This window comes from Castor canadensis, chromosome 13, assembly GCF_047511655.1.
Source record: "Castor canadensis chromosome 13, mCasCan1.hap1v2, whole genome shotgun sequence".
Lineage (NCBI taxonomy): Eukaryota > Metazoa > Chordata > Mammalia > Rodentia > Castoridae > Castor > Castor canadensis.
Window position 1 is genome coordinate 2,111,693 of NC_133398.1, and position 27,148 is coordinate 2,138,840.

At 50.3% G+C, this 27,148-nt stretch overlaps 1 protein-coding gene across 5 annotated transcripts; it reads right to left on the reverse strand.

Annotated features, from left to right (window-relative positions):
- Positions 1 to 119: 119 nt before the first annotated feature.
- Positions 120 to 26,378, reverse strand: LOC109696117 (histo-blood group ABO system transferase 1). Of its 5 annotated transcripts, none has more exons than XM_074052857.1 (7): positions 26,318 to 26,378; positions 7,470 to 7,539; positions 6,652 to 6,708; positions 5,435 to 5,482; positions 4,240 to 4,275; positions 3,403 to 3,537; positions 120 to 1,352 (listed from the first exon to the last, which is right to left on the reverse strand). In XM_074052857.1, exons 1-7 carry the CDS (start codon positions 26,328 to 26,330, stop codon positions 662 to 664), a joined length of 1,050 nt encoding a protein of 349 aa, XP_073908958.1. In that variant the 5' UTR covers positions 26,331 to 26,378; the 3' UTR covers positions 120 to 661. The 5 variants fall into 5 exon arrangements, with proteins under 5 accessions (XP_073908958.1, XP_073908957.1, XP_073908959.1 ...); XM_074052856.1 differs by lacking the exon at positions 26,318 to 26,378 and adding an exon at positions 14,870 to 14,937; XM_074052858.1 differs by lacking the exon at positions 26,318 to 26,378 and adding an exon at positions 6,150 to 6,266 and having other exon boundaries at positions 7,470 to 9,208.
- Between the last annotated feature and the right edge of the window lie 770 nt (positions 26,379 to 27,148).

The following is a 27,148-nucleotide window of genomic DNA, read 5'->3' on the forward strand; positions in this document are numbered from 1 at the left end:
GAGACATGGTTTGCTTCTCACGAAACTGAGCACACGTCTACCCTCCAATCCAGCATCGCACTCCGTGCTCTCCAAACGAATTGAGAACTGTCTACACCGAGGCCGGCACACATGGGGGGGGGGGCGGGCTCACTTGGGGGACAGGAGCCAGACACCCTAGGCCAGCAGGTAGGGTCTCGTCTCCTCCTCTCCTGCCCGCTCATAAAGGAATCGCCCACCTGTTCCGAGGCCTCCCAGAAGAGGGGACGGGCCTGAAGCTGAAGGTGTGCGCACCCACCAGGCCCTGTGGTTTGTGAAGTGGCCTCTTCCTTGCTCTGGAAGACTTCACCTCTGAGCCCTGCGGGAAGGGGCTGAGACCTCCAGCCTCAACCAGCTGAAGAGGCTTGGCTACACACTGGGAGTGGAAGGTGGCCGCTCCAGGAACTTGCTGGGAAGCCCGACTGGGGGCTGAGTCTGTGGGGGCACCTGGGGACACCGTCCTGACCCTCTGTGGTTCTCACGGAGCTGAGCCTGTTGAATCTTGGGTGGGTGATGGGTGGCACCTCAGCAATTTCAGCAACAACACAGGAAGGGGCGGCCCTACCCCTTTCTCTGGACCCTTCCAGTTCAGCGCGGCCAGGCTGCTGGTCCTCGGCCTCCCCATCCCCTCCGGGAATCCCCACTATGGGTTCCGGATTGCCTGGTGGTTCTTGGGCACCGCCACGAATCGCAGCTTCTTCATGACCGCCGGCCAGCCCAGCAGCTGCTGGTCCCACAGGTACTCCGGGGACAGCACCTTAGTGGGCTTGTGGTACAGCAGGTACTTGTTCAGGTGGCTCTCGTCGTGCCACACGGCCTCGATGCCATTGGCCTTGTCGGCCACCATGGCCTCGTGACAGGCTTTGGTGAGCCGCAGCACCTCGGCCACCGATCCCCCAAAGAAGCCTCCCAGGTAGTAGAAGTCGCCCTCTCCCCGGGCGATGTAGGCCTGGGACTGGGGCCGGCGCTCATAGGTGAAGGCCTCACGGCTGCTCTGGTAGAAGCTGGGGTGCAGGGTGCCGAAGAGGGAGGCCAGGATCTCCACGCCCACGTGGTCGCGGAACTTCATGTCCACGTCGGTGCACACCAGGTAATCCACCTCGCGCAGGAAGCGCTGCTCCGAGAAGCGGCTGATCATGTCCATGCGGTGCATGGAGACGTCCTGCCAGCGCGTGTGGCTGTGCACGGTCAGGACCACCAGCCGCCGTCCGGCCCCCAGGGGCACCTGCGGCACGTCGGCCGGCCGGTCTGTGAACACGTAGTAAGTGACCTGGTGCCCCACCATAAAGTGCTGCTCCGCCGTCTCCAGGAACAGCTTCAGGAACACCACGTATCTGCGAAGCAGGACAGTGGGGCGGGGAGAGAAGTGGGTCCTGAGCCTGGGTCTGGATGCACGAGGCGCAGGGACGCAGGCTACCGCTGCAACCCGCGGCTCCTCCAGACTCCAAGAAGCAAAGCGGTCCTGGGCGATGAGCCACGAGCCACGAGCCATGAGGTGTGGGCCAGGCCTTACCTCACCCTCCTCTACCAGAGGTGGGCGGGGAGGGGGCCACAAGCACCCTGCTTTTGCAAGGAGAGCTGTAACTGAGGCCCTGAAGCCTGCTGTCCACAGCTAGCAGAGCTGGGCAGGGACTCACCTTCCCCGCTGGAGCTCGGGGCAAATCCACTATGGGTTTACCCTGTCACTGCTTCAGCAGCCACCTCTCCTGGAAAATCCTCTGAGGTCCCCCTTCCCATAGCAACCTCTCCACGAGCCCCTCCTCATACAGCAACCATCTGTGGAGGACTGAGGTAAGGGGGTGGGGAAGGACCCCCTTCCCATAGCTACCCTCTGTGGGTCACCCCTCCCCTTGGAACCCCTCCAGGGTCCCTCTTCCCATAGCAGCCCCTCCCCTCTGCCACAGCCCACCCTTGCCTGGACAAGGGGAGCACTGGCCCCGGGCTCTCCTTCCATTCTGTGGCAGAGCTGGTTGGGATCCTGAGGGTCTGGTCACCTGTGCCTCTCCAGTATGGCTCTCCCTGGGGCCCATCTTGGGAAAGAAGGGTCTCTATGCCCCAGCCCTTCCTCCCTAAGAAGCATGAGGGTGTCTTGTTCCAAGATCCCCCAAACTCCTCTGCCAGAGCAGGGATTCCTCGTAGGGTGGGCTGGGAGGGGAGACAGGCACCCCAGAAACAAGGGGCGCATATGGGTTTACCAAGGCCACAAAACTCAGACCCAAGGGAAGAGCTTACAGCCAGGTCATGTCATCTCCCAGCCCCGAAAGTTTTATCCAATGCCTCAGATGACTGGTGCCTTCCTGAGGTCCCCCAGGGCCACATGCCCAACATGGGGACAGGGATCTCCACTGTCTGACAAGTATGCCATCCCCTCCTCCCACCACACACGAGCATCTGTAGCAGGCAAGTGGATGCTTTACCTGTGCCTGCACCTCACTCCTCAGTGAGTCCCCCACAAGGGGACATACATGGCAGGACAGATGTGAGTCAGGCAGCTGCCAGGGTCTAAGTCCAAGCAGGCCACTGCAGGGCCAGTTCCCCAAGAGGGCGCAGGGGAGGCAGGCCTCCTTCCCGCAGGCACAGCACCTGCCACACAGGACGGGGACCACACTGCACACACACACACGCATTGCGGTGTTTTGTGCTGGGTGACCACCGTCATTTGTCCCAGGGCTGGAGCTGCAGGAATTCTCAGGCTGCCCCATGCTGTTCTTAATCCCTCACACAGGGCATCAAACCTCTCTCAAGTCTCACTTGGTGGAGGCGGCACAAAGGCCTCAGGGCCATCTTGGGTCTCAGCCGAGCACGGCCTCCTTCCCACATGTGAGCAGAGCGTGCATGGACATCCCCAGGGCCTCCAGCTCCTGCCAGCCCTGCTCTCCACAGGTTGTCACAGGGAAAGGTGTGCCTGGGGCCTCGCTAGCTCCCCTCAAGTCAGCTCAATGCAGCATCCCAGGGTGCCACAGGTCTGCTGCCTCGCCCCCAGGGCCTGGGGTCACCTGACCCTTACTGTCCACCCCATCCTGCATCTGAGCACACAGCAATGGTCACAGCTAAGCTGGTGTCATGTTCTCCTGGTCCCAGAGGAGACAGATTACCCCTTACTGCCATCTCTGGGGGTGAGGGGGACCCATATGAAGCCTGTACTGAGGGGTGCCCCAGAGTGAAGGGAAAGAGGAAAGGGCAGCAGTTCAGAGCTGCCATCCCTGGGTGTGGCATAGCCTGGGAGAGAGACAGAGTTGGGGTCATTCACCTGGTCAGCCCACCAGAGCTCAGGAAGTCCTTTGAGGGAATGAATGAACTTCAATACAGACCCTCCAGTCCCTGTGTCCCCAACACCAGGACACACCTTGCTGTCCCAAGCCTCTGCCCTCAGTCCTCTCTTACTTTTTGATGGCAAACACGGTGAGTCCAATGGTGGTGTTCTGAAGCCGGAATTGCTCATTCAGGATGTCGATGTTGAAGGTCCCCTCCCAGACGATGGGAGCCAGCCAAGGAGTCACTACTAGGACGTCTTTCCTACTGCATGGGGAGTGAGCCATGCGCAATGTGTGAGTAGGGGGAGGGGGACCACACTTGCCTGCCACCCTCACCTCTCTGCCCTCAGCGTCCCCCAAGACCACCCTTCCAGAAGGACTTGGCATTTGCCAAGCAAGCAACCAGAGGCAAATCCAGACTCAAGCTGGGCCAGTCAGCAGCAGCTCTCATTGAAAGTCAGGCCTGGTGGCTACAAAAGAGCTGAGATTTGCAAGGGGAGGACTATCCCTCTCCCCTAGGGAGGAAGTACCCACAACCTCTGCAAATTCCTGGATGTGCAAAGGGACAGGAGAGAAGGAATGCAAATCAAAGAAACAGAAAAGAAGGACTGGGACATGGCTCAAGTGGTAGAACATCTGCCTAGCAAGCAGGAGGCCTTGAATTCAAACCCCAGTACTGCCAAACAAAAAAACCAAAACAAAACAACAAAACAGGAAAGAGACATAGAGTATGACGTGGGTCTTCTGGTTCAGACAAACCTAGGAGGAAAAGGTGGCAAAGCAAGCCCAAACTGCGATTTAAAGCAAGAAGTTTTTTTTTTCTTGCAGTGCTGGGCTTGAACCCAGGGCCTTGCACATGCTAGCCAAGCCTCTGCCACGAAGCTATGTCCTCAGAGCAGGGAAGCTGTCTCTTAGTATCTGTACAGACGCTCCTGGTACCACTTTACATTTCAGTAAATTTACTCACACGGGTGATAGCACCTTTGGCTGGGGATAAACCATCCTGCAAAAACAAACACATCACAAGTCTGCATGAAAGTCACTCGGATGCTGTCACAGAGGCTCTGGAGTCTGGGGAACAACCCTGTGCAGGCTTCTCAGACCTCAGCCTGTCACCCATGATCTGGGAACAGTCTGATTCAGTATTTATAAGTGGAGAGGAACCAAGTGACCTCGGGACTCCCCTGCTTAAGGCTGAGAGAGACCTAAGAACTCCTTTAGTACACGATGGGCAGAGGGGGCTTAATGGTCTCTGTCCCTGGTAACTCCCAGGAAAAGGTCATTAGATACTCAGACCCTCCCACCTGAGTCTGAGGCTGGCTGGTGGCACCCAGAGTCCAGGCTCCCTGTCTCCATGACAGGGCATGGGGCCCCAGAGGCAGCACCCGTGGTGACATAAAATGCTGTCCATGTAAAACCTGTGACAATGTGTGAGCAGTGGAGCAGTGGACTGTCCTCTCCTCCCCTCCCCCACAAAAGATGTAGAGCCCCAAGAGACAAGCACCAGACATGGCAGTAATCTGCATTTCCTGTGATGGCTTTCAGAAGGAGGAAGTCAGCCGAGTGATTTAAGACAGTCACAAAAGGACAAATCCTGTAGGAGTCCATCACAGGAGGTGCTACTGTCCAGAGGTCACACTCACAGAGACAGCACCAAGATGGGAGGTGGGTGTCAGGGCCCAGGGGAGGGGATGGGGGATGTGTTTCATGGAGACGGTTTCCACTTTGCAAAACGTAAAGTTCTGATGGTGGATGGTAGAGATGGCCACAGTGCGAATGTGCTCTTAAAATGGTGAGATGCTAATTTCATGTTTTGTGTATTTTGCCACAATTTAAAAAAAATAAAAGGAGAGGGGCCAGTTCTGCCTGGACTGCTTGAAACGTCTCCCAGGAAACTGTCCGAGTCCCAGCCAGGCACGCCAGCCTGGTCACCCTCTTTAAAAGCCAGATGACCTGCAGTTGGGCCAAATGAAGCACCAGCTCCCCGTGGTCTGTCAGTAGCTGCAGGATGAGCCAAAGCCAGAGCAGAGATCTGGGAGAAGTCACACTCTCCAGCTCAGGCAGAGGAGATGGGCTGCCCCAGCTCCCACACCTCTGTCTGCATGCACAACTCTGTCCAGGTGCACACATCCCGGGGCAGAGGACACCAGGAGACATCATACCTGGACAAGGTTACAACTTGCCAGCGGTCCAGCTTCCCCACAGCCACGCTGCAGAAGGAGAACACAGAAGTCAGGTCTACAACAGGAGCAGAATTTAGGGCACGAGTGCATGGAACCTAGCTGGGGCCAGGTGAAAGAGGTGCAGTGGAGGGGGAGCTTTCACCAGAAACATGAGCAATCTCCAAGGGACCCACACAGCTAGGCCCAGTCAACCCAGGAACCCCAGACAGGGACAGTCATCAAGAACGTGAGTGTTAGGCTCTCTGTGGTGGTGCATGCCTGTAATCCCAGCTGCTGGAGAGGTAGAGGTAGGAGGATCATGGTTTGAGGCCAGCCCAAGCAAAAAGGTTAGCAAAACTATCTCAAAAACAAGCCAGGGATAGTGACGCATGCCTGTGATCCCAGTTATTTGGGAGGTGGCGGTTGAGGAATCAAGATCCCCGGCTAGCCCGGGCAAAAGCGGGAGACCTTACCTGAAAACCAAACTAAAAGCAAAGGGACTGGGGTGTGGCCCCCCGTGCCACCAAAACCCAAAAATGAAAGGGACTTTTCCATCACAAGGAGCAGTGCACACTGACCCGAGTGGGGATCAGCGGAACAAAGGCCTGAGTCTGGACTGCAGGGCAGGCACTGGAGCTCACGGGGACAGGGGGCATGGCAGGACAGGGTTGGAGAGGCTGGCCAGCAGGCTGGATCAGACCAGAGGGTCTCCTACCTTATATTCCTGAAGGACCACTAGCTGCTGTGAGGAGAGAGGGGTCGGGGCAGCAGAGGAGACAGGTAGACAAGCATGAGGATGTGGAAGGTGAGGTCAGCCTTGGCCACAGGGAGGCTGTGAAGTCAGGGAGAAGCCCGGGATGTGGAGACACTGACAGGCAGTGGGGATGTGGGGTCCATCCCATGTAGGGGTGAGGCGGGTCTCTAACTTGGGCAGGAGGGTAGAAAGCAAAGCCATGCACTGAACAGGCTGCTCAGGTGGAGGGGCACTTGGAGGGCGCAGAGGCCATCCTTGGAACCTCCATGGCTGGAGGTCAGATGGGAGGCTGAGGCTGAAGCCAGAGATGTGGAGGCAGAAGTGTCCAGTGACCCTTCAAGGTAACAGGGTGGGGTGGTCAGGCTGCTCTGGGCAGCAGAAGAGACCCAGATGGAGGGCACAGGGCAATCCAGTGGAGGAAGCCCATGGCCCTTCCTCTGCTCAGTCCCTCTCCCTCACTCACCTGGGCTCAGCTTCCAGGTCTCCCAGCGTCTGTCTGCTGGAGCTCAGGAACCCATAGCTGCAGGAAGGAAGTGTGCCTTACTCAGCCACTTGAGACACAGACCTGAGACCTGCTGTCCATCCCACCCTCCTAAAAGCACAGCTGGAGTCAGTGCAGTCAGCACAGAACTTCCTAGTGACAGGCAAGGTCTTGTGACAGGGCTGGGCAGGCTCTCAGCAAAGCCCAGGCCACTTGCCACATCCCACACTAGAAGGTCAGCAGTAGGAAGGAACCTGGGGACAGGGACTGTGTCTGGACAATGGCAGCAGCTGCAGAAGTTCCACAGAGACAGGTCCCTGCAGCCTGAGGCCACCCTGGGGAGTTCCTGGCTATCCACTGATGCCCCAGTACAGCTGGTGGTGCCTTTGCTTGCTAAGGTTCAAGGGCCTTCTGTATCTGGAAGGGACTGCAGCTTGGCCCCAGGCTCACCTGCCTCACCTTCCCCAGCCCCAGCCGTGCAGCTGCAGGTAAACAACTCAGCCTCTCAGCCCCAGACCCTCCAAGAAATGGGAGATGATCCCCCAGGGGAAGACGAGCACCCCCACAGGAAACGAGCATCCCTAGGGAAAGATGACCCCCACCCCCGCCAAGGGAAGACAAACACCCCCAGGGGAAGATGAACAGCCCCAGGTGAGGCATAACTAAGGGGCAAGCAGAGGCTGGACACTCCATCCAGCCTAAGCTGAGCTGAGTATGACAACTGTCACACTAGGGAGTGGGGACAGCTAGGGATCTCCACAAGTGTCTGATGGGCCGCTCCTCCGAGCCTGGTTTCTTACCAAAAGAAGACCAAGATAAGAATTGCTAGCGGAAGGGTTCCACGATGAAGCAAGGAGCATTTCAGTTTTCCTGGAAACAGCAGTGGAAATCCAATCACTCTCTCCTTCTTCGCCCACCCCCTTACCAGTCTCTTCCCGAGATTCAGACATCAGGTCCTCCGTGTTGGGGACAGTGCAGGGCATGTATGCAAGGCGTCCCCAAACCCAGCTCAATCTCAGTTCCCTCTGCTTACTCAGAGAAGGAGAAGGCAATTGATCCCTTGCTCAGTTTCAGGGTCACCTTGGGCCCCCCACTGCCTCGTGCCACTAAGCACCTCCTTCCCGTGGGACACAGAAAAGAACACTGTGAGGTCACTGCAGGCCTCCATCAGGGGAGGCCAGGACCAGCTTCCTCCAAGTACCCCCTGCCCCATGTGTGCTCGTGTCCACGGAGCAACTGGGCCTTGAGCATGCTACACAAGTGCCATATCACCGCGCCACACCCCAGCCCTCAGTTTAGTTTAAATTTATCAAAGTCCTGATTCTCACAGCTAAGAGGAAGAACCCCTCTTCTTTCCCCAAATCCCCTTCCTGTTCATAGTGCTGCTCTGCATTTGCCTCCACCTTTCCAAACCCTCTGGCCATGGAACAAGTGATACCAAAGGACATTTGAACCCTGCGTCTTGAATGTGTTTTTGCCATTTTGGCAGATGGTAGATAGCTAAGTGGAAAGAATCCTCTTTCAGTTTTGAAGAAATTGTTCCATAAAAAATTACTTTGAAAATCAGGCTTGTGGAGGGGCAGGTATTGGGGCTTGAACTCAGGGCCTTCACCTTGAACCACTCCACCAGCCCTGTTTTCTTGTGATGGTTTTTTCGAGATAGGGTCTCACGAACTATTTGCCCAGGCTGGCTTCAAACGGAGATCCTCCTGATCTCTGCCTCCTGAGTAGCTAGGGTTACAGGCATGAGCCACCAGTGTCCAGCTAAAATCAGCTTCTCTGAGGTGTAATTTACACCATGAGAATGTACACATTTTAGGTACAGAGCTGGAACAGGGAGCCACCACCCCAGCAGGATGTGCACTCCGCCTAGGTGGAGTCCTGCCATACACATTCCTTCGTGTCTGGCTGCTTTCACACGGCACAATGCTTTGAGGGTTCACCTGTGCTGTCACTGCTGGCTAGAACTCCCTGCAATATGCTGCAGCTTGGTTGTCACCTGCCAACAGGTTTTGTTGTGGCTTTCCTGTCTGGGGCACTGCTAACAAAGCTTCCAGAAGCATTCACATGCAATACAGATGCAGGCATTTGCATTTCTCCTAAAGACTAAGGAGTGAAAGGCAGGTCATTTGTCAGCTATATGTTTATCTTCACAAGAAACTGCCAGCTTGTCCGTGTGGTCAGGGATTGTCCCATTGTCACCAGCTCACACGACAAGTCCTGCTGCTCCTTGTTCTCGCCCACGCTTGGTCATCCCTTTTCATGTCGGCCATTCCAGAGGGTGTGCAGTGGGTCACTGTGGCCCACCACCTTTTCGTCTGTTTGTTGGTCATCTGTTTCTCAGAAGTATTTGTTCACTTTTTTCGCTCATTTTAATCGAGTCTCTTCATCTTTATTTTGGGTTGTTTCTCTTTTTATTCTTGAGCAGTAGGGTTTTATTGCAAGCTCTGGATGTTAAGTCCTTTGTCAGCGATATGCACCACATACGCTTTCTTGGACTGTGGCTTGTCTATTCATTTTTCCTTCATTTCATCCCTCAAAGAGGTTTTTGAAATTTTGAAAGTTTATCTTTTTCATGATTTGAACGTTTTGTCTCATGTAGTAAATCCCTGCCTCCCCAAGTTCCTAAGAATTTTCTCCAGAAACATCAAAAGGTGTTGTGTCTGTTGTAAAGGACGAGGTTCTTTTCTCAACACCACACTGTTCAGCCATTTGGGTTGAAAACGCACTCCTTCTCCCATCACATCACTTTATGGGAAATATGTGTGGGTTTCTTTCTGGACTGTCTTCTATCCACTGACTGACTTCGTCCTAGCACCAACCTGCACTGTGTCTATAGCTGTGAAACACACCCTGGAATTAGCCCAGGCAAGGCCTCCAGCTATTTTTCTTTTTCAAAATTGTCTTGGCTATTCTGGGACCTCTGAATTCCCATATACATTCTAGAGTCAGTGCGTCGATGTTTATAAAAACTCCTTCTGGAGGTTTGATTGGGATTATGTAGACTCTAAGGATTAATTCTGACTCTTTCAGTCCGTGGACATGGTATATCTCTCCAATCTTATGTGTCCTTTAGGCTCTGTCAGCAGTGTTCTGTCCTCTTAATTGTATAGGCACCGATCCTAATTTGGTAGACTCATCCCTAAGTAGTTCACGTTTTCTGATGCTACTACAAATTATGTTTTTTTATTTCAATGTTCAATTGATGGCTGTAAGCATTACAGAAAAAAAAAAAACCTGACTTATATATTGATTTTGCATCCTGAGCTCTTGCTAAGCTTAGACGCAGGGTTTATAACACACACACTCACACACAAAATTTTTATGATAATAAAGGTACAAAGAAGCAAGGAAGAAATGAAGCTATATTATAGCTAAGAAATGTCGCCAGACAATAACTAAAATATACAGGAAGAAATTTTTAAAAGTAAATGGTAAATACACAGTTTAGTATAAAAGACTTGAAAGTATTTTTCTCCTTACTTAATTTAAAAGAAGTAAGACTGTGTAAAGCAGTAGTGACAGCACAGGGTAATATACAGATGGACATTTAGACAGTGACACCACATACCCGAGAGGGAGGAGATGGATCTACCCTGAGCAGTTTCCGTGACTCAGTAATAGTAACACCTTCACATTACTTGAATGAAGGCAGAAGTAATCTGAAGTAGATCTGATAAATTAAAATGCATATTGCAATCCCTCAACCAATCTCTTATAAAAAACCTTAAAACATAACTTTTAAAGAGCAATGGAATAAAAACAGTACATCAGAAAATACCTATTTAATACCAAAGAAGGAAGTAAAAGATAACAAAAGAACAGAAAACCCTGACATGTAGAAAACAAATTGCTAATGAGAGCTGAAATCCAACCACGGCAGTGACTACACTGCAGATGAACAGATGGTCTCGCTAAAAGGCAGAGACCCGGTTGGGGCTGAGCTCAGAGGCAGAGCACTTGCCTAGCAAGCATGAAGCCCTGGGTTTGGTCTTCAGCACCAGAAAAAGGCAGCAGAGATTGCCAGGATGGATTTAAAAAAAATACAAGCATCAACTATATGGTGTGTACAAGAGACACACTTTAGAACCAAGACACAAATAGGACCAAAGCAAAGCAGTAGTAAGAGGTTTGCCAAACAATAACCAAAACAGCATCAGGCAAAATGTACTTCGAGGCCAAAAAATGTTACTAGACACAAAGAAAACGTTTTACAATGGTATCAAGTCGCTACACCAGCAAGATACAAGCGTAAATATAAATCCACCTAGGGAGCAAAAAGTGACAAACTGAGTGAAGGAACAGTCACGTCAACATTAGCTGCTAGAGACTTTAAATCCCCCCACTCTCAGTCACAGACAGAACAGATAAAGAAGAAATCATTGTGTAAAGATTTTACATCACATAAACCAACCCAACCTCACGGATATTCACTCAACACTCCACCCAACAAGAGCCAAAGCCACGGTCTTCTCACGTGTCCAGGGACGTCCTCGAGACAGGCAATGTACCACAAGCAAGTCCTGATAAACTCAGAAGGATGCACATCATCAAGTTTGCTCTCTAACTCAATGGGATGAAATTAGAAATCAAAGCAAAAACCTGGCAAGTCCACAAACACAAGGAAAAGTGAAAACACACTTCTAACAACCAGTGGATCAAAAAGGAAAGTCAAAGATGTTCTGAGCTGAGCAACAGTGAAAACACAATGTCCCAGCATTCACAAGATGCAACCAAAGTGTGTTGAGGGGAAATTTGCAGCTGCAATGCCTACAGTAAAGGAAAATCTCAAAGCAATAGCTGAGTTTCCATCCTAAGTAATTACAAAAAGAAAATTAAATCCAAAGTGAGTAGAAAGAGTAAACCACAAAGATTAGAGTGGAAACCAATGAAACAGAAAACAGAAAAGAAAGAAAAAAATCAAAGAAACCACATGTCAATTCTCGGAAAAGATCAACACAGTTGGCAAATTTTGATGAGACTGAAACAAATAACTAAAATCAGAATAAAGAGAAGACACCAGCACCAATCTTACAGAAGTTAAAAACATTTTAAGGGAAAATGATCAGAAATTACTTGCCAACAAATCGCACAATTTAGATGTCAGGCACAGATTCTTAGAAAGACATAGAAAAGTCTTAGAAGAAAACCTAAGACTCAATCTTTGTGACACTGGATTATACACATTCTAAGATCTGACCCTAATTCATAATCAATGAGAAAAAATGATAAACTGGAATTTAAAAATGGAAACTTCTGTGCACAAAAACACCAGTAAGTGACAAGACATGCTACAGGAGAGACTATCTGCAATACACCTGACAGCACACATCTGATGTGTGCACTGAGAATATATAAAGAACTCCCAAAAGGCAAAGTTTTAACAGGCATTTCACCAAGGAAGACACACATGGCTAAGAAGCAAATGATGGATGTCACCATCGTGTCACTGAGTGCATGGGAATCCAAACATGATGTGCCCACAGGTTGGCTGCACCATGCACCATGCAGACGTGGAGAAACGGGAACCCTCAACACTGCCGATGGGGGTGGAAAACAGTTTATTAGTTCCTTAAAATGTTAAAGCTGATTTACCGTATGACCCAGCAATTCCACTGCGGGGAGTCTACCCGAGAGAAATAAAAACACATGTCAACAGGAAGCCTTTCACAAAAGTGTTCACGGCAGAGTTGTTCCAAGTAGCTAAAGTGTGCCAACAACCCCAAAGTCTATCAGCAGACACCTGGGTGAGCACAACGAAGCATCATCCAGCAATAAAGATGAATGAAATGCAGACACCTGCTTCAATGTGGACAGACCTCTTAAACATTGCCCTAAGTGAAGAGAGTCAGCTGCAAAAAGGACTTCATTTATATGAATCATCCAGAAAAAAGCAAAGCTACAGAGCACAGGAAGGGATGGAGAGTGAACGCTAGTGAACACAAGGGAAGTCATCTGGTGGGGGAGGTGATGGAAAAGCTCTAAGACTGATTTCACATCTCTGGAAATTGACCAAAAATAACTGCACATTGCATTTAAGACAAGTGAATGTCAAGGTGTGCAATTACACCTCAATAAAGCCACTTTAAAAAAGTGCCCGTGAGCACAGATCATTGGTCCCAAGACAAAGGAAGAGATGCCAGGTGCCTTCAGAGCAGACTCAACAGCTGGTTTTCTGAAGTTACACGCAAATTCCAAGTAAGATGTTTGACCTTTTCTTGCCACTGGTGAGACCATATGGAGAGCCAGACCTGTCGTGCAGCCCTTTGCCAGAACTCCTGGTGGGCGGGCCATGCCCAGCTTACCATCTGCCAACTGTGTCCTGTTCCGCTTCCAAGGTTGCCTGGGTTCTCTTCCTGACCCTCAGGAGCCATGGCCTTTGCCTCAGCACCTGCCCTCCTTAGCAGCCCCACTGACTTCTGGGGCAGGGTCTCCTTTTGGGGCACACTCATTCCCCAGATGTGCATACATGGGCCCCCTCATTTGTGTCCTCACCTGGAAGTTCTCCTTCCTAGCACCAGGCTGACTGAAGCTTACCAGGTGTTCTAGGAGCGTTTGCTGGCTGAATAAACGGATGGATGAGTGTGGGTAACCTGAGAAGAAGGGACACTAGTTTGCCAGGTTTCTCAAAAGACCGGAACTTCTAGCTCAAATGACAATGAGTCAGCCCAATTCAGGAAAAAGCAATAGGACACTCAGTGACATGTGACTAGTAAAATCCCTCCAAACTCACTGCTTCCAGATATATTGTGACAGGCAGGCCAGTTTGATCCATGCAATTTGACTCGGTAAACACTCCTGGAATTAATACTTTACCAACAACAGACTGATGCTGTAGACGCAAAGGGTGAGAGGACACCATGGGAACCGCTGCAGAGAACACTGTAGAAAATTGTTGTAACAATGCCAATTTACAAAGGGAGAGATTCATGTGTAAAAAAACAACAAAAAAATAACTCAGTTATCCTGAACTCCTTAATCTTCAGAATAACTGGGCCAGACCCTGTCCTGGACCTCAGGGGTATGGCCATCTGCTCTGAGTCCCTGGTCCTCTAAGGGTGCAGAGCAGGTAAAATGACCAGTCTCTGACGTGAGGACAACTATCTAAATAGAGTCCATGAGAGCGAGGGACTCTGGGAGCCATAGAAGTGTTATCTTGATGGGTGACTGGTCAATATTTGCATGTGGCAACAGTTATCAAATTGTACACTTCAGTTGGGCACTGGTCGCTCACTAGGACTTGGGAGGCTGAAATTGGGAGGATGTCAGTTTGAAACCAGCTCAGGTGAACAGCTGGCAAGACCCCATCTCCAAAATAACCAGAGCAAAATGGACTGGCAATGTGGCTCAAGTGGTAGAGCAGGAAGGGAAGGAGGCAGGAGGGAAGGAGAGAAAGAGAAAGGGAGAGAGGGAGGCAGGGGAGGGAGGGAGGAGAAAGGAAGGACACAGGAGGAACAAGGAAGAACCAGGAGGGATTAGCAATGGAGAGAGGCAGGCCTTGATGGAAGAATCTCTCCAAACTGTCATTCTGTGACGCGGTAAGGACAATCACCTCCCAGGGCTTTTCTGAGAGCTCAAAGGCCCGAGCTCACAGTACACACTAACCAAAGGTGGCTGTTGTTGAGGACAGGGACTCACACCCTCACAACTCTTTCTGAGCTTTTTCCTGTTCCTACCCAGGATAGCCAGGCAGGCCCTTGTTGGCTGAACCAATTAGGCCCAATTTCATCCCCTTCCTGGTTCCAACCCAAACATGCCTCTCCCCAAACCTGACTATATACTTCAGTGCTCTAAGTCAGGAAAATGTGCAGGCCTGGGCGCTGGGCCCTGGGTCTCATCCATTTCCTGACCCGGCTCACACACCTGCATCGGTCACCCATGTCCCCATGTCCCCCTGATCGGCTCTTCGTCCTCGATGCTTGGGGCGCAGTGCCCGCTTCCCACGGCGCGGTGGGCAGCACCTGAGCTTTCGGGGTCCGCCGAGGCAGCGCTGTCCCGCGCTGGACACCCAGGGACTCCACTGCCGGTCCCCGGAGGTCCAGCTGGGAGCTCCCGTCCTGTTCGGGGTCGGAAGTGGGGGGGTCACCAGACTTAACCACGGCCCTGCGTGCTGGGCCCGAGGCCGAGGGTCGCAGGCCCCTCGGACCGCTCAGTGCGCCCTCCGTTTCCCAGCCGTGCCGCGGGCCGCGGCCGCACTCACCGGCCAGTGTCTGCAGCTCAGCCATGGCTCAGCGCCTCCACCTGCCGCCTCCCTCTGTCACCTTCCGCCTCCCTCAGCCAGGAGCCTCCGGGGCGGGGTGTCCTTGGGGCGCCGACACGTGGCCTGCAGCGCCCGCCGCTACGACCCCAGGCCAGAGCCCGCGAGGGAACAGGGGGCGCTGAGCCAGTCCGGGAGGTGGAGGACGGAGGTGGGGTGCTCGGGGACCCCAAGGCCCGGCTAGGACGCGTGGGGCCCGCCTCCGAGAGTAGCGACCAAGACCCACCGGTCCTGGGAGCCGCGCCCTCTCCCGCACCCTGACGCCCGACCTCGCCCTGACGCCCCGCCCCCAGCACGCGCACCCTGACACCTGTCCTCGCCCTGCCGCCCGGCCCGCGCCCTGACGCCCCGCCCTCGCCCTGACGCCTGCCCCCAGCACGCGCACCCTGACGCCTGCCCGCGCCCGGCCCTCACCTTGACGTCCTGTCCTCGCCCCAAGCCCCGCCCTCGCCTGGAGCCCTGCCCCAACACGTGGACCCTGAAGCCACGCCCTTGTCCTGACGCCCCGCCCTCAGCACGCGGACCCTGACGTCCTGGGGCAGAGCCCCCCCACACCCCGCCTTGCTCCGGGCTATGAAGTTCCACGCCCGCGCAGTGTGCATCCTGCCCAGGCCTCCGCTGTCCAGTCCCGCGGGCGCTTGGCGTCGTCTGCAGTCTGGCTGGGTGTGACTCGGTGCCCGGCCATGGCTGCATCCTTCACTGCTCGTCTCCTGCGCTAGGCAGCCGGATGCAGGGGAGCCCGTACCCCGCCCCAAGAAGAGAGGTGAGGTGAGAAGGAACACCCTGCAGGTGGGCACCATGGCGTGACAAGAGCCTGCGTCCAGCCGGTTCAGAGGCCTCTTCACACCTCTCCCGGCAGTCAGAGATGCGCACCTGATCCGCCTTTAGTGGGTGAGGAAACTGAGGCACATGCAGGTGAAGCAGTCACGAAGGATGCCTTACTTAATCCTTGAACTCGTATTTCTTACTTCCTGGTCTCTAGTCACTGTCAGCCAAGCTCAGTGTTGGGGCTGGAGCCCAGCGCCACTCGCACTCCATCAAGTGCTTTCCAGTTGAATTTCACTTTCCCTTGGTGTTGGCCAACAGGAAGCACACGTGTGGGCCAAAGCACAGGTCTCCATGGGCTTAGTGGTGTTGTCATTGTCAGTTAAAACGGTTCTGTGCCCTGTCCATCTCTCCCAGCCCTCCCTTCCATCTGGCTCATCCATTACTTGTCTGGGGACCAGGTCCCCTTGGGCAGGAAACCAGCCAGAAAAATCTCAGGGTGCCTTTTTCTCAGAGAGATATCCCATGTTCATGGATAGGAAGACTCGAAACTGTCAGCTTGAGCTGAGCATCAACACAGTCCCAATCAAGTTATTTTGTCAGTACTAAAAGCTGATCCTAAACTCTGTAAGGAGAACCAAAGGCTGCAGAAAAGCCAACACAGTGATGGAGAGGAATAAAATTAGAGAATTGACACTGCCTAAGACAGTGTGGTACTGGTGAACGAATAAGCAAACAGGTCAATTGAACAGAATAGAGAGCCCAGAAATAGACCTACATAAATACAGTCAACTGACCTTTGCAAAGGAGCAAACTCAGTACAATTGAGACAAAACAATTTCCAGTAAATGCTCCTGGAGCAACTGGATATCCAAAAAAAATGCAAAAAAAAAAAAATCTAGCTTGGCACTGGTAGCTCACGTCTATAATCCTAGCTACTCAGGAGGCAGAGATGAGGACGCACACACAAAAAAAGGCTGGTGGAGTGGCTCAAGGTGTTGACCCTGAGTTCAAGCCCCAGCACCACACACACACACACACAAAATCTAGACATAAACTTTATACCCTTCACAAAAACTAACCCAAAATGGACCACAGACTTAAATATAAAATGCAAAGTATAGAGCTTCTAAAAGAACAGGAGAAAATCTAGATGACTCTAGGCTGGGCAGTGACTTTTTAGATAAGACAACCAAAGGTATAACAATGAAAGAAATAACAAAAGAGCTGGACTTTATTAAAACTAAATTTTTGCTCTACAAAAGGAACTAAGAACTAAAAATCGAGCCATGAACTCAGAGAATATATTTGCAAAAGACATCTGATAGAGGACTTTTATCCAAAGTATACAAAGAACCTTAAAACTCAAACAAACCAGACAACCCTATTAAAAAAAAAATAAGCCAAAGACCCTAACAGACACCTCACCAAAGAAAATATACAAATGGCAAGTAAGCATACAAAAGATGCTGCACACGAAATGTCAGCAGGGGAATGGAGAATAAACTGAGGTACCACTGCTCGCCTATTGCTGTGGTCAAAGTCCAGAACACTGGCACCACTGGTGCTGGCCGGGGTGTGGAGCAACAGGGACTCTCCCTCATTGCTGTGGGGATGCACAGTGGGGCAGTCACATTGGAAGAGTTGGCTGTTTCTACAAAACTGAACATGCTCTTAGCATGTGATCCAGAGATCACACTCCTTGGTATTTACCCAAAGAAGCTGAAAAGTAGGTGAACTCAAATGCTTGCACAGAAATGTTTATTGCCGTTTCCAAACCTTGGAAACCACCAAGATGTCCTTCAGTTGGTAAACAGGTTATCATAGTACAGTAGACGTTGGAATATTAATCATTCCTAAAATGAAATGACCGATGAAGCCATGAAGAGACATGGAAGGAATTTAAGTGCATATTATTAAGTGAAAGAAGCCAATCTAAAGGCATGGTTGATTCCAACTACTGACACTGTAAAAAAGGCAAAACTGTGGAGACAGTAAAATAATCAGTGGCTGCCAGGGGCTAGGGGAGGGCAGGGAGAATAGGTGGGACCCTTTCTTCTGGGGTTTGACTCAGATCCTCACACTTGCTAGATGGGTGCTCTTACAGCTTGAGCCACTCCACCAGCCCAAAAGCCTTTTAAAATTGGGCAAATTTGAACACACAACATCAAAGAGTACTTAAGGATAGCTTCTTTAGTTATTAGGGGAAAAGTATATTAACATCACAGTCAGAGGGCTGGGGGCGTGGCTCAAGTGGTAGAGCACCTGCCTAGCAAGGGAGAGGCTCTTGAGTTCAAATCCCAGTACTACCAAAAAAAATCTTAATGACATATCATTGCACACATCATATTCAAATTAAGAGACTGTATATCAAGTGGTGAGGATGTGGAGTAAGTGGGAATGTAGAATTACACAACCACTTGGAAAATAGCTTAGCATTTCCCACTCTATGACCCAGTCATCTCAAAGAATCACATGTATGTCCACAGAAAGACCTGGATGCAGCTGCTCGCAGCAGCTTTATTTGCAAAAGCCAAGCCTGGAAACAGCTCAAAGTGCCTATCCACAGACGAATGGATACCCAAATGGGGTGTGTCCATGAGGTGGGTCAGCAAAAGGAATGAGCTATAGATAAACTCACAAATTCGACCACCTGAAGAAGTCTCAAAAGGAATTGTGAGTGAAAGAACCAGACAGGAGGAGCAATGCACTGTGTGATTCCAACACAAACTTATCTGAAGGGCAAAAAGCAGACCAATGGTTGCCATGTATGGCAGGGTTGGGGAAGGTTGAATTGGAGGAGGTCACAAGTAAACTTTGGGGAGTGGTGCATATGTTCATTGCCTTCATTATGGCAACGGCTGCATGGATGTGCACAACTATTAAATTTTGTCTAGGCCAGACGTGGTGGTGCAAGTCCTAGTGTGGGGGAATAAATGGCAGAAATGGCTCTGCGAATGTAATGGGAACAGATGGCAGAAGTAACTTTGAATCAGATAAAGGAGACGGAAGGCATCCTTAAAAGCAAACACCTAAGGAGACATGAAGAGCAGACTTCTCACCCAGATAATAAAGCACAGTGGTCTTTCTCCTGGATAAGGGGGACAGAGAAGTAGTCTTAAAGACAAGCACTAAAAAGATGAAATATAGAGCCCTCAAGGAAAGTAACACAGCAAACTTTCCCAAGATAGCATAAAAGGGGGTCTCACCAAAATAATGAACGGTAGTCATAAAATGTACTTGACAGGTCTCAAGGTCAAGATGGACTAGCAAGGCCCTCCCGAAATGCCCAGCCCAATGAGTCAAGACCCTCCTGAATGTCCAGTCTGACAAGGATGGGGTCAACGAGAAGTTAACTAGACAGCCAATTACAGATCCAGCTTCAGAGTAAAATAGGGTGTGCTTAAGTCAGGCAGAGACCTATATTATCCCCTAGACTTTAGCCTTTCTTTGGCTTAGCTCTTTCCCAAAGTCCCACCTATCAGGGTGCTTTGTTATCCTTTCAATAAACTTTGTGCTTGCTTTACTCTTAACTCCTGGTACAGCATTTTCAAATCATCGACTTTGCCAGGACATGAACTCGAGAACAACACTCCAGTATCACTAGCTTCTCAGGAGGTGGAGAATGGGAGGATTGTTTTGAGGGCAAAAAAGTTAGCAAGACCCCATTTCAACAAATAAGCCAAGGTGTGGTGCTGTGGGCCTGTAATCCCACATGCTGGAGGTGTAAGTAGGATGATTGTGACCTTCGTCAGCCCCAGGCAAAAGCCATGAGACCCTACTGGAAAAATAACTAAAACAAAAAAGGGCTGGGGCACTTGCCTACCACGTGTGAGGTCCTGAGCTCAAACCCTAGTAATGTCAAAAAAAAAAGTACATAATTTTGTCCGCTGTGCACTTTAAACACGTAGTTTACTATGCGCCATCTTCCTCAAGACTCACACTATCTCCCACCATCCGATGGTGAAAATGCTAACAGCCTGACAACACTCTCCAGGGGAGACTGGAGGAAACCTGGGAGCCAGATAGAGAGAGCAGGCCCAAAGCTCCAGCAGAGCACAACAGCACTCTCAGGGGAGGGGCCGAGGAACATCGCCCCTACAGAGAGAATCTAATTTCTCTCTGGAGGGACAATTTAGACTCAGCTAAATTTCCTCCTTACAGAGTCATAAGGAAAGCAGGCAAACAAAAAGGCCTAGAGCAGTGCTGAAGGGAGTGGAAAAGGACAGAACCACAGATGAAGGGACATCAGGAAATCTGTCCCCACAGTCAGACCCACCTCCTGACCCATCAACCTGCTTCTGGGAGTCCTCACTGTGGACACACCTGCCCACTGTAAAGTCGCAGTGGACTGTAAAGGCTGGGTTGTAAGAGCAAAAGCCTGGAGATGACCCAGGTGTCCATCAGCAGGAGGCTGAGTAGATAACCTGTGCTGCAGCCCAGCCAGGGAGTGCTATGCAGCTGGGAAAAGGAGTGGGAATGCTTGGAGCCCGTCTAGTTACGTTTAAATCCACGTGCAGAACAGTGCAAACAATATTCTACCATTGTGTAAGAAAAGGAGATGAAAGAACATGCACACCTATTTTCTTATATTAAAATATAGAAAATTAACAGTCTACAAAGAAATGAGTAAAACCAATCATCTAGAGAAGCAGGAAACACGACATCAGCAGGAATTGGGTGGAAGCCGCACTTAGCACTGTCATTTTTATTTTGGGACTGTGTCAATGCATAGTGCCTATGCATTTGAGATAGACCCTGTCTCAACAGCAAAATAAAAGCTGGGCGCCAGTGGCTCACATCTGTAATCCTAGCTACCCAGGAGGCAGAGCTCAGGAAGATCGTGGTTGGAAGCCAGCCTGGGCAAATAGCTTTCGAGGCCCTATCCCGAAAGAACCCATCATAAAAAAAGGGCTGGTGGCATGGCTTGAATGGTAGAGCACCTGCCTAGCAAGCATGAGGCCCTGAGTTCAAACCCCCAGTACTGCCAAAAACAAAAACGAAAACAAAACCCCCAAAACAGGGCTGGAAGCATCGCTCAAGATAAGCATTGCTTATCACCTGCAAGGCCCTGGGTCCCATCCTCAGTGCAGAGGGAGAGGGAGGGAGAGGAGACAGTGTCTGAGCTTTGAACTTTTGGAAAGCACAGGAGTCACTCTCTCAGCCACCTGTGGGGACAGTCTGTGGCTGTTTGGCATGGCCATCATCCATTCATCTGAATTTGTGGGCTAACATAGTGACAGTTGTCTGACACTTATTCACACATAAGTACCTGACCCACCACTGGTAGCTTTTTAAATGTTTCCTCCATTAACAAGGGTTCTTATCTTAGAGGCCTCTCTGGTTTTTTAAGCTGCTATGACTCCTGGTTCTGTCCTCCATGCCTGTTTCTCTAGCTCTTCAACAAGTCCACCAGGCTGTCTATTGGCACTTTGCCTGCAGTGTTGACAGGTGCCATTGTCACCATCACTACTATCATGATCGCCTTGATTCAGAACCTTTTGGGCTATTTCACCATCAGTTAATGAATGAACAAATGGAGCCTTTGAATGATGTAAAGACTTTGTCGAGGCTGGAGATGCAGCTCCATGGAAGAGTACGTGCTTAGCACAAGGCCCTGGGTTCCATCCCAGCACCCAAACCCAAAACAAACAACAACTTCTGCAATATCAACTTCCTCCGGCTTACCTACAGTCTCTGAAGGTATATTTTTGCATATGGAAGGCTGGATAGCATTTTTTCTCATTTGACATACAGAATTCATTACTTCTCTTTATCATCATCACTGAACAGTCATAGAGCAGAGGTGGAGCGAGGCAGGCACTCCTGTTAAAATCCTTCCACAGCTGCAGCTCCGCTCACTGCTGCTGTTCAGGAAAGTCTTCATACTTGCTCTCTGTTGACCTACGGACACCCTGATCACATGGCTGAATTAATGAAATCCCATTTGGGGGAAAGTGCATGGCATAAACTTTTTTCCTTTGATGGCTACAGGATTTATTAGGATGTGCCTTAATACAGGTGCTGGCGCTTTTATTGTGTAAGGCCCAGAACACTATCTTTGCTGAGAATCTCAGCTGCAGGAATTGCTGAGAATTTCAGCTGCAGGAATTGCAGAACAGTTGGCCAGACATAAAGCAATCTTGCAGTGCATGTCAGGTCCAGCTCCCTGTGTGAGCTGCTAGTACACAATGTTTGTAAAACTAATCAAAAAGAAGTTCTGGTAATCCTGTTTTGTTGTTGTTAGCCAGTAAGAAATTCCCTGCCTTAAAACTATGAGGAGAAAAGAACAATGCAGGAGGTATCACGATACCCAACTTCAAACTATTACAAAGCAGTAGCAATAAAACAGCATGGTACTGGCACAAAAACAGACATGAAGACCAGTGGAACAGAATAGAGGACCCAGATATGAAGCCACACAACTATAACCAACTTGTCTTTGACAAAGGAGCTAAAAATATATGATGGAGAAATAGCAGCCTCTTCAACAAAAACTGCTGGGAAAACTGGTTAGCAGTCTGCAAAAAACTGAAACTAGATCCATGTATATCACCCTATACCAAGATTAACTCAAAATGGATCAAGGATCTTAATATCAGACCCCAAACTCTAAAGTTGGTACAGGAAAGAGTAGGAAATACTCTGAAGTTAGTAGGTATAGGTAAGAACTTTCTCAATGAAACCCCAGCAGCACAGCAACTAAGAGATAGCATAGATAAATGGGACCTCATAAAACTAAAAAGCTTCTGTTCATCAAAAGAAATGGTCTCTAAACTGAAGAGAACACCCACAGAGTGGGAGAAAATATTTGCCAGCTACACATCAGACAAAGGACTGATAACCAGAATATATAGGGAACTCAAAAAACTAAATTTTCCCAAAACTAATGAACCAATAAAGAAATGGGCAAGTGAACTAAACAGAACTTTCTCAAAAGAAGAAATTCAAATGGCCAAAAAAACACATGAAAAAATGCTCACAATCTCTAGCAATAAAGGAAATGAAAATTAAAACCACACTAAGATTCCACCTCCTCCCTGTTAGAACAGCCATCATCAGCAACACCACCAACAACAGGTGTTGGCGAGGATGCGGGGGAAAAGGAACCCTCTTACACTGTTGGTGGGAATGTAAACTAGTACAACCACTCTGGAAAAAAACTTGGAGACTACTTAAAAATCTAGACATTGATCGACCATTTGATCCAGCAATACCACTCTTGGGGATATACCCAAAAGACTGTGACACAGGTTACTCCAGAGGCACCTGCACATCCATGTTTATTGCGGCACTATTCACAATAGCCAAGTTATGGAAACAGCCAAGATGCCCCAGCACTGACGAATGGATTAAGAAAATGTGGTATCTATACACAATGGAATTTTATGCAGCCATGAAGAAGAACGAAGTGTTATCATTCGCTGGTAAATGGATGGAATTGGAGAACATCATTCTGAGTGAGGTTAGCCTGGCCCAAAAGACCAAAAATCATATGTTCTCCCTCATATGCGGACATTAGATCAAGGGCAAACACAACAAGGGGATTGGACTTTGAACACATGATAAATCGAGAGCACACAAGGGAGGGGTGAGGATAGGTAAGACACCTAAAAAAATAGCTAGCATTTGTTGCCCTTAACACAGAGAAACTAAAGCAGATCCCTTAAAAGCAACTGAGGCCAATAGGAAAAGGGGACCAGGAACTAGAGAAAAGGTGAGATCAAAAAGAATGAACCTAGAAGGTAACACACACGCACAGGAAATTAAGGTGAGTCAATGCCCTGTATAGCTATCCTTATCTCAACCAGCAAAAACTCTTGTTCCTTCCTATTATTGCTTCTACTCTCTCTTCAACAAAATTAGAGATAAGGGCAAAATAGTTTCTGCCGGGTAGCAAGGGGGTGGCGGGGAGAGGGAGGGAGTGGGGGGGTAAAGGAGGGGGTGGGGGAAGGGAGGAGAAATGACTCAAACATTGTATGCACATATGAATTTAAAAAATAAAATAAAACTATGAGGAGGAGGACACAAGATTTTGCCAACGTGAGCCTGCCCAGCAGCAGATGCAGGTGCAGTTTCCCTGGCCTTGGCACCCTCAATCCTTGTCGGAGTCTCGTCAGCCACTGTCAGTGTCTTTCTGTGGCATCAACGGCTAAGTAGTGATGCTTCACTAGCATTAGAGACTTGTTCTTATGCAGATTGCATCAGCAATGACCTTGGTAAATTTATCAATGAATTTCTCTGAAACTTCATGATCAGTAGAATCATCACACAAATTTTTATAAATTTAATGCCTTTTTTCCCTCAAATTTCTGCAGGTCTTTTCCGTTTTCAGCGCATCATGGAAGGTCTTTGCTTATTTCATAGCCAGTGAGGATAAAACCCCCACTCTTCATTCTCAGCGTTATGCACTGTTTTTCCAGTTTTCATGAACTTGTGTTTGTCACTTTCGGCCTAGAACTTCAAGTGTGTCCTTCTGTTTCTTCAGGTCATCCCTACACCTTACCTGTGTGCTTTCATCCTTGCCCAGCTCCTCTGGCAGCTTGATTTTCTGTGCTGTGGCTGAACATAACTGCTCCCTCTTTTCTTATCACCACTACCCACAGGGCTGACCGCAGGCCTTTATGACATTTTCAATACCTTTGCACCATGAACCAGACAATAAGCAAACCATAGTGAGTAATGCATAGTGATCCTGGCCCCTCACAGGGTGTTGTCAGGACTTGCCGATGGCATACCGGCCTACAGGTGTGTCACTTTCTTAGCCTGTGTGGGCCTGCTTGTGTAGGGGAATCCAAACATGCAGAAAAGATATGTAGGGTCTGTTCACCTTTGAGGGCACTGAATGAACTATGCTCTGCATCTGTGCTTTGACTGCAACCCATGGGAAATCAGAACCAACACACATCACTGGCACACCCTGCCAAATCACCCCAGGCTCAGAGTTGTGGCCACCACCTTCCAGGGGGCCAGGTCTCAAGGCCATCTTTTGGAGCACCTTGCACTCTGCTCACTACTTCTGGGCCATGGGGATTTGGCTAGCTCTGAAACTGGGAGCTGATCCCACCACCCACACTCGCAGCAACAGCATCTCTGCTTTGGTCGCAAAGAGTGGACCCTCTGAAAATGGGGATCTAGGAAATAGTGGGAATGTGAACAGAGCATCTCTCCTGGCCTGTCTGGGGACAGAAGCCCTCCCATCAAGGAAAAAGTCAAGTGGACTTGAGAGAGGCAGTCATCACTTCTGGTTTCCTCTCCCAGGAGGTTTAATTCAAGCTGTGACTGCTGCCAAAGGCCCTCACAGAGCCCATTTTCCCGGCCATAAGGCTGGGCGCATGCTGAAGAACGCACAAGGTGGAAGGAAGGCAGAGCACACTGTCTTCCAAAAGGTCCACTGAGGCCACTGGGTGCCAGGCCTTTGTAGAGGACCATAAGATGCTGGGTGCCGGTGGCTCACGCCTGTAAGCCTAGCTACACAGGAGGCAGAGATCAGGAGGATTGAGGTTCAAAGCCAGCCCTAGGCCAATGGTTCACAAGACTCTATCTCAAAAAAACCCTTCACAGAAAAGGGCTGGTGGTCTGGCTGAAGGTGTAGACCCTAGTACTACAAAAACAAAACAAAACAAAAACCCAAAAAACAAAAACTAGAGGGCCATCAGTAAGAAGGTGAGCAAGGAGTGCTTGTCCTGCCCACCAATAGCCTCTGGGAGATCCACACCAAAAAGGCTAGGTTGTTACCTTCCTCCTGAGTCCTGCCACCTGCTGCTCTGCATTCTGCCATGTGACCATCTCCCTGAGCAGGTCCCCTGCTCTGAGTTCAGCTCCCTCTTGCCCCCTGTGTTCTGAGGACTGTAGATCCCCTTGTCCAAAAAGCTCAGGCTCGCTGGACCCCTCTTGGGTCTGCGCAGGGCCTCTGATAGTGCCCTTGGAGATGTTGGCAGGCAGTGGCAGGGAAGCAGGGTGGCTGTAGAGGCCTCTGGCTCCCAGACTACCCTTTGGTGAGCTCCCCATTTCCCAAGCAATGAGTAGCTGGCTGGCAGTCCTGACCAGATGAGGGCTAGGAGGCCAGCCTCTCCTTCCCCTCTGCCTGTCTTTGGCTTCTTTCTGCCATGACACCCTCTCTCCTGCTTCCCTGGCTCTTGTGGCCTGGCAGGATTACCAACATCTGCCACCTAGCCACATGGAAGACTTCTCCCCTCAGATCCCCCCTTCTCCCCCTTCTTCTCACAGGTGCCCTGGATTCCCCTCTGAGTTCCTCACCAGCAGGCCACTGACCACTGCTTTTGTCCTGGGCAGTTGAGAAGAGGGTGCCTGACAGAGGGGACAGACAAGCCACATCCACCTGTGGGAGCCATGGGCTTAGCTTGTCATTTTTGGACTCTCAACACCCCAATTGCAGTCCTCACTTCACAGACACAGACACACACACACACACACACACACACACACACACACACACACACACACACACACACACACACACTCAGGGCTCTTGCCCACCCAGCTGGCCCAGCCAGGCTGCCTCCGAATTTCTGGCTCACAGCTGTGAAGCCTCGAACCAGATGGTAAGACTCCTGTGGAGGGTCCCCCAGTCCTCTTCCCGGAGCCCTCATCCCTCCAGCTCACCTATGGGGTCCATGACTACCGGGCACCTGGAGGCAGGGGCTGATGGAAAGCAGAAGCTCAGCACAATCCAGGCCTTGGGCACAGAGCCAGACCCACCTTAGAAACAAAGCCTGGCCCTGCCACCCTTGTCCCTTCTGGGCGGGGAAAAACTAGCAGGTTTCTTATTTGCCCAGGTCTATCTACGGGAATCAGCTTTCTTAGCAGGATGACTGAGAACAGCTATTCCTTACAGGCACAGGAAAGTATTGTAGCCACACCTCAGATGCCATGGGGCTATAGATTCTTCCTCTTGCTGTCAGGTTCTAGCCTGCCCTTGTTATGATACCTAAAGATTTCCACTCTTCTCTCTAGCTCAGGTGTGTCTCCATGCTACGCCAGGCTCTCCTTATCTGACTCTTCAACAGGAAAGCATTTTCTCGCACTGGGCATGGCAGGTTGCTGACGTGTTCCAGGTCTTACCATTTGCTCTAGAGGGATAGCTTCTGGTCCTAGTGACACCTGACATATGGGGCTAAGAGCAAGCATAAACGAAGGTCCTTGCCTCAGAGAGGCTATCACCTGTGTCTTCAGGAGTGGCACCATGGTCCCTGTGCCCATCTTGCACTTTTGGCTTTGTGGGCCTATGCAGAAATTAGGCACAGAGCAGCTGGTGGGTGGGGAGACAGAGCTCAGCCTCTCTTGATCCCCAGTTCATGCTTCCTGTGCAGGTTTCCACCTGGCAGAGGTGGAGGGGTCCAGGCCAGGCCAGGGAAAAGGCAGAAGTTCAGACTGATAAACCCCCACCCCGACCCCATGCCCAGGTCTGGATTGCAGTGTGTGGGAGTGCAACAG

Excerpts from the sequence above, each read along its gene's own strand:
- LOC109696117 (XM_074052856.1), bottom strand. The coding sequence starts at position 14,894 with ATGGCTGAGCTGCAGACACTGGCCG. Across the intron at positions 7,540-14,869 it reads TGAGCTGCAGACACTGGCCG|GAAAACTGAAATGCTCCTTG; the intron begins GTGAGTGCGGCC and ends TGCTGTTTCCAG. Across the intron at positions 3,538-4,239 it reads CCAAAGGTGCTATCACCCGT|TAGGAAAGACGTCCTAGTAG; the intron begins GTGAGTAAATTT and ends CTCCCCATGCAG.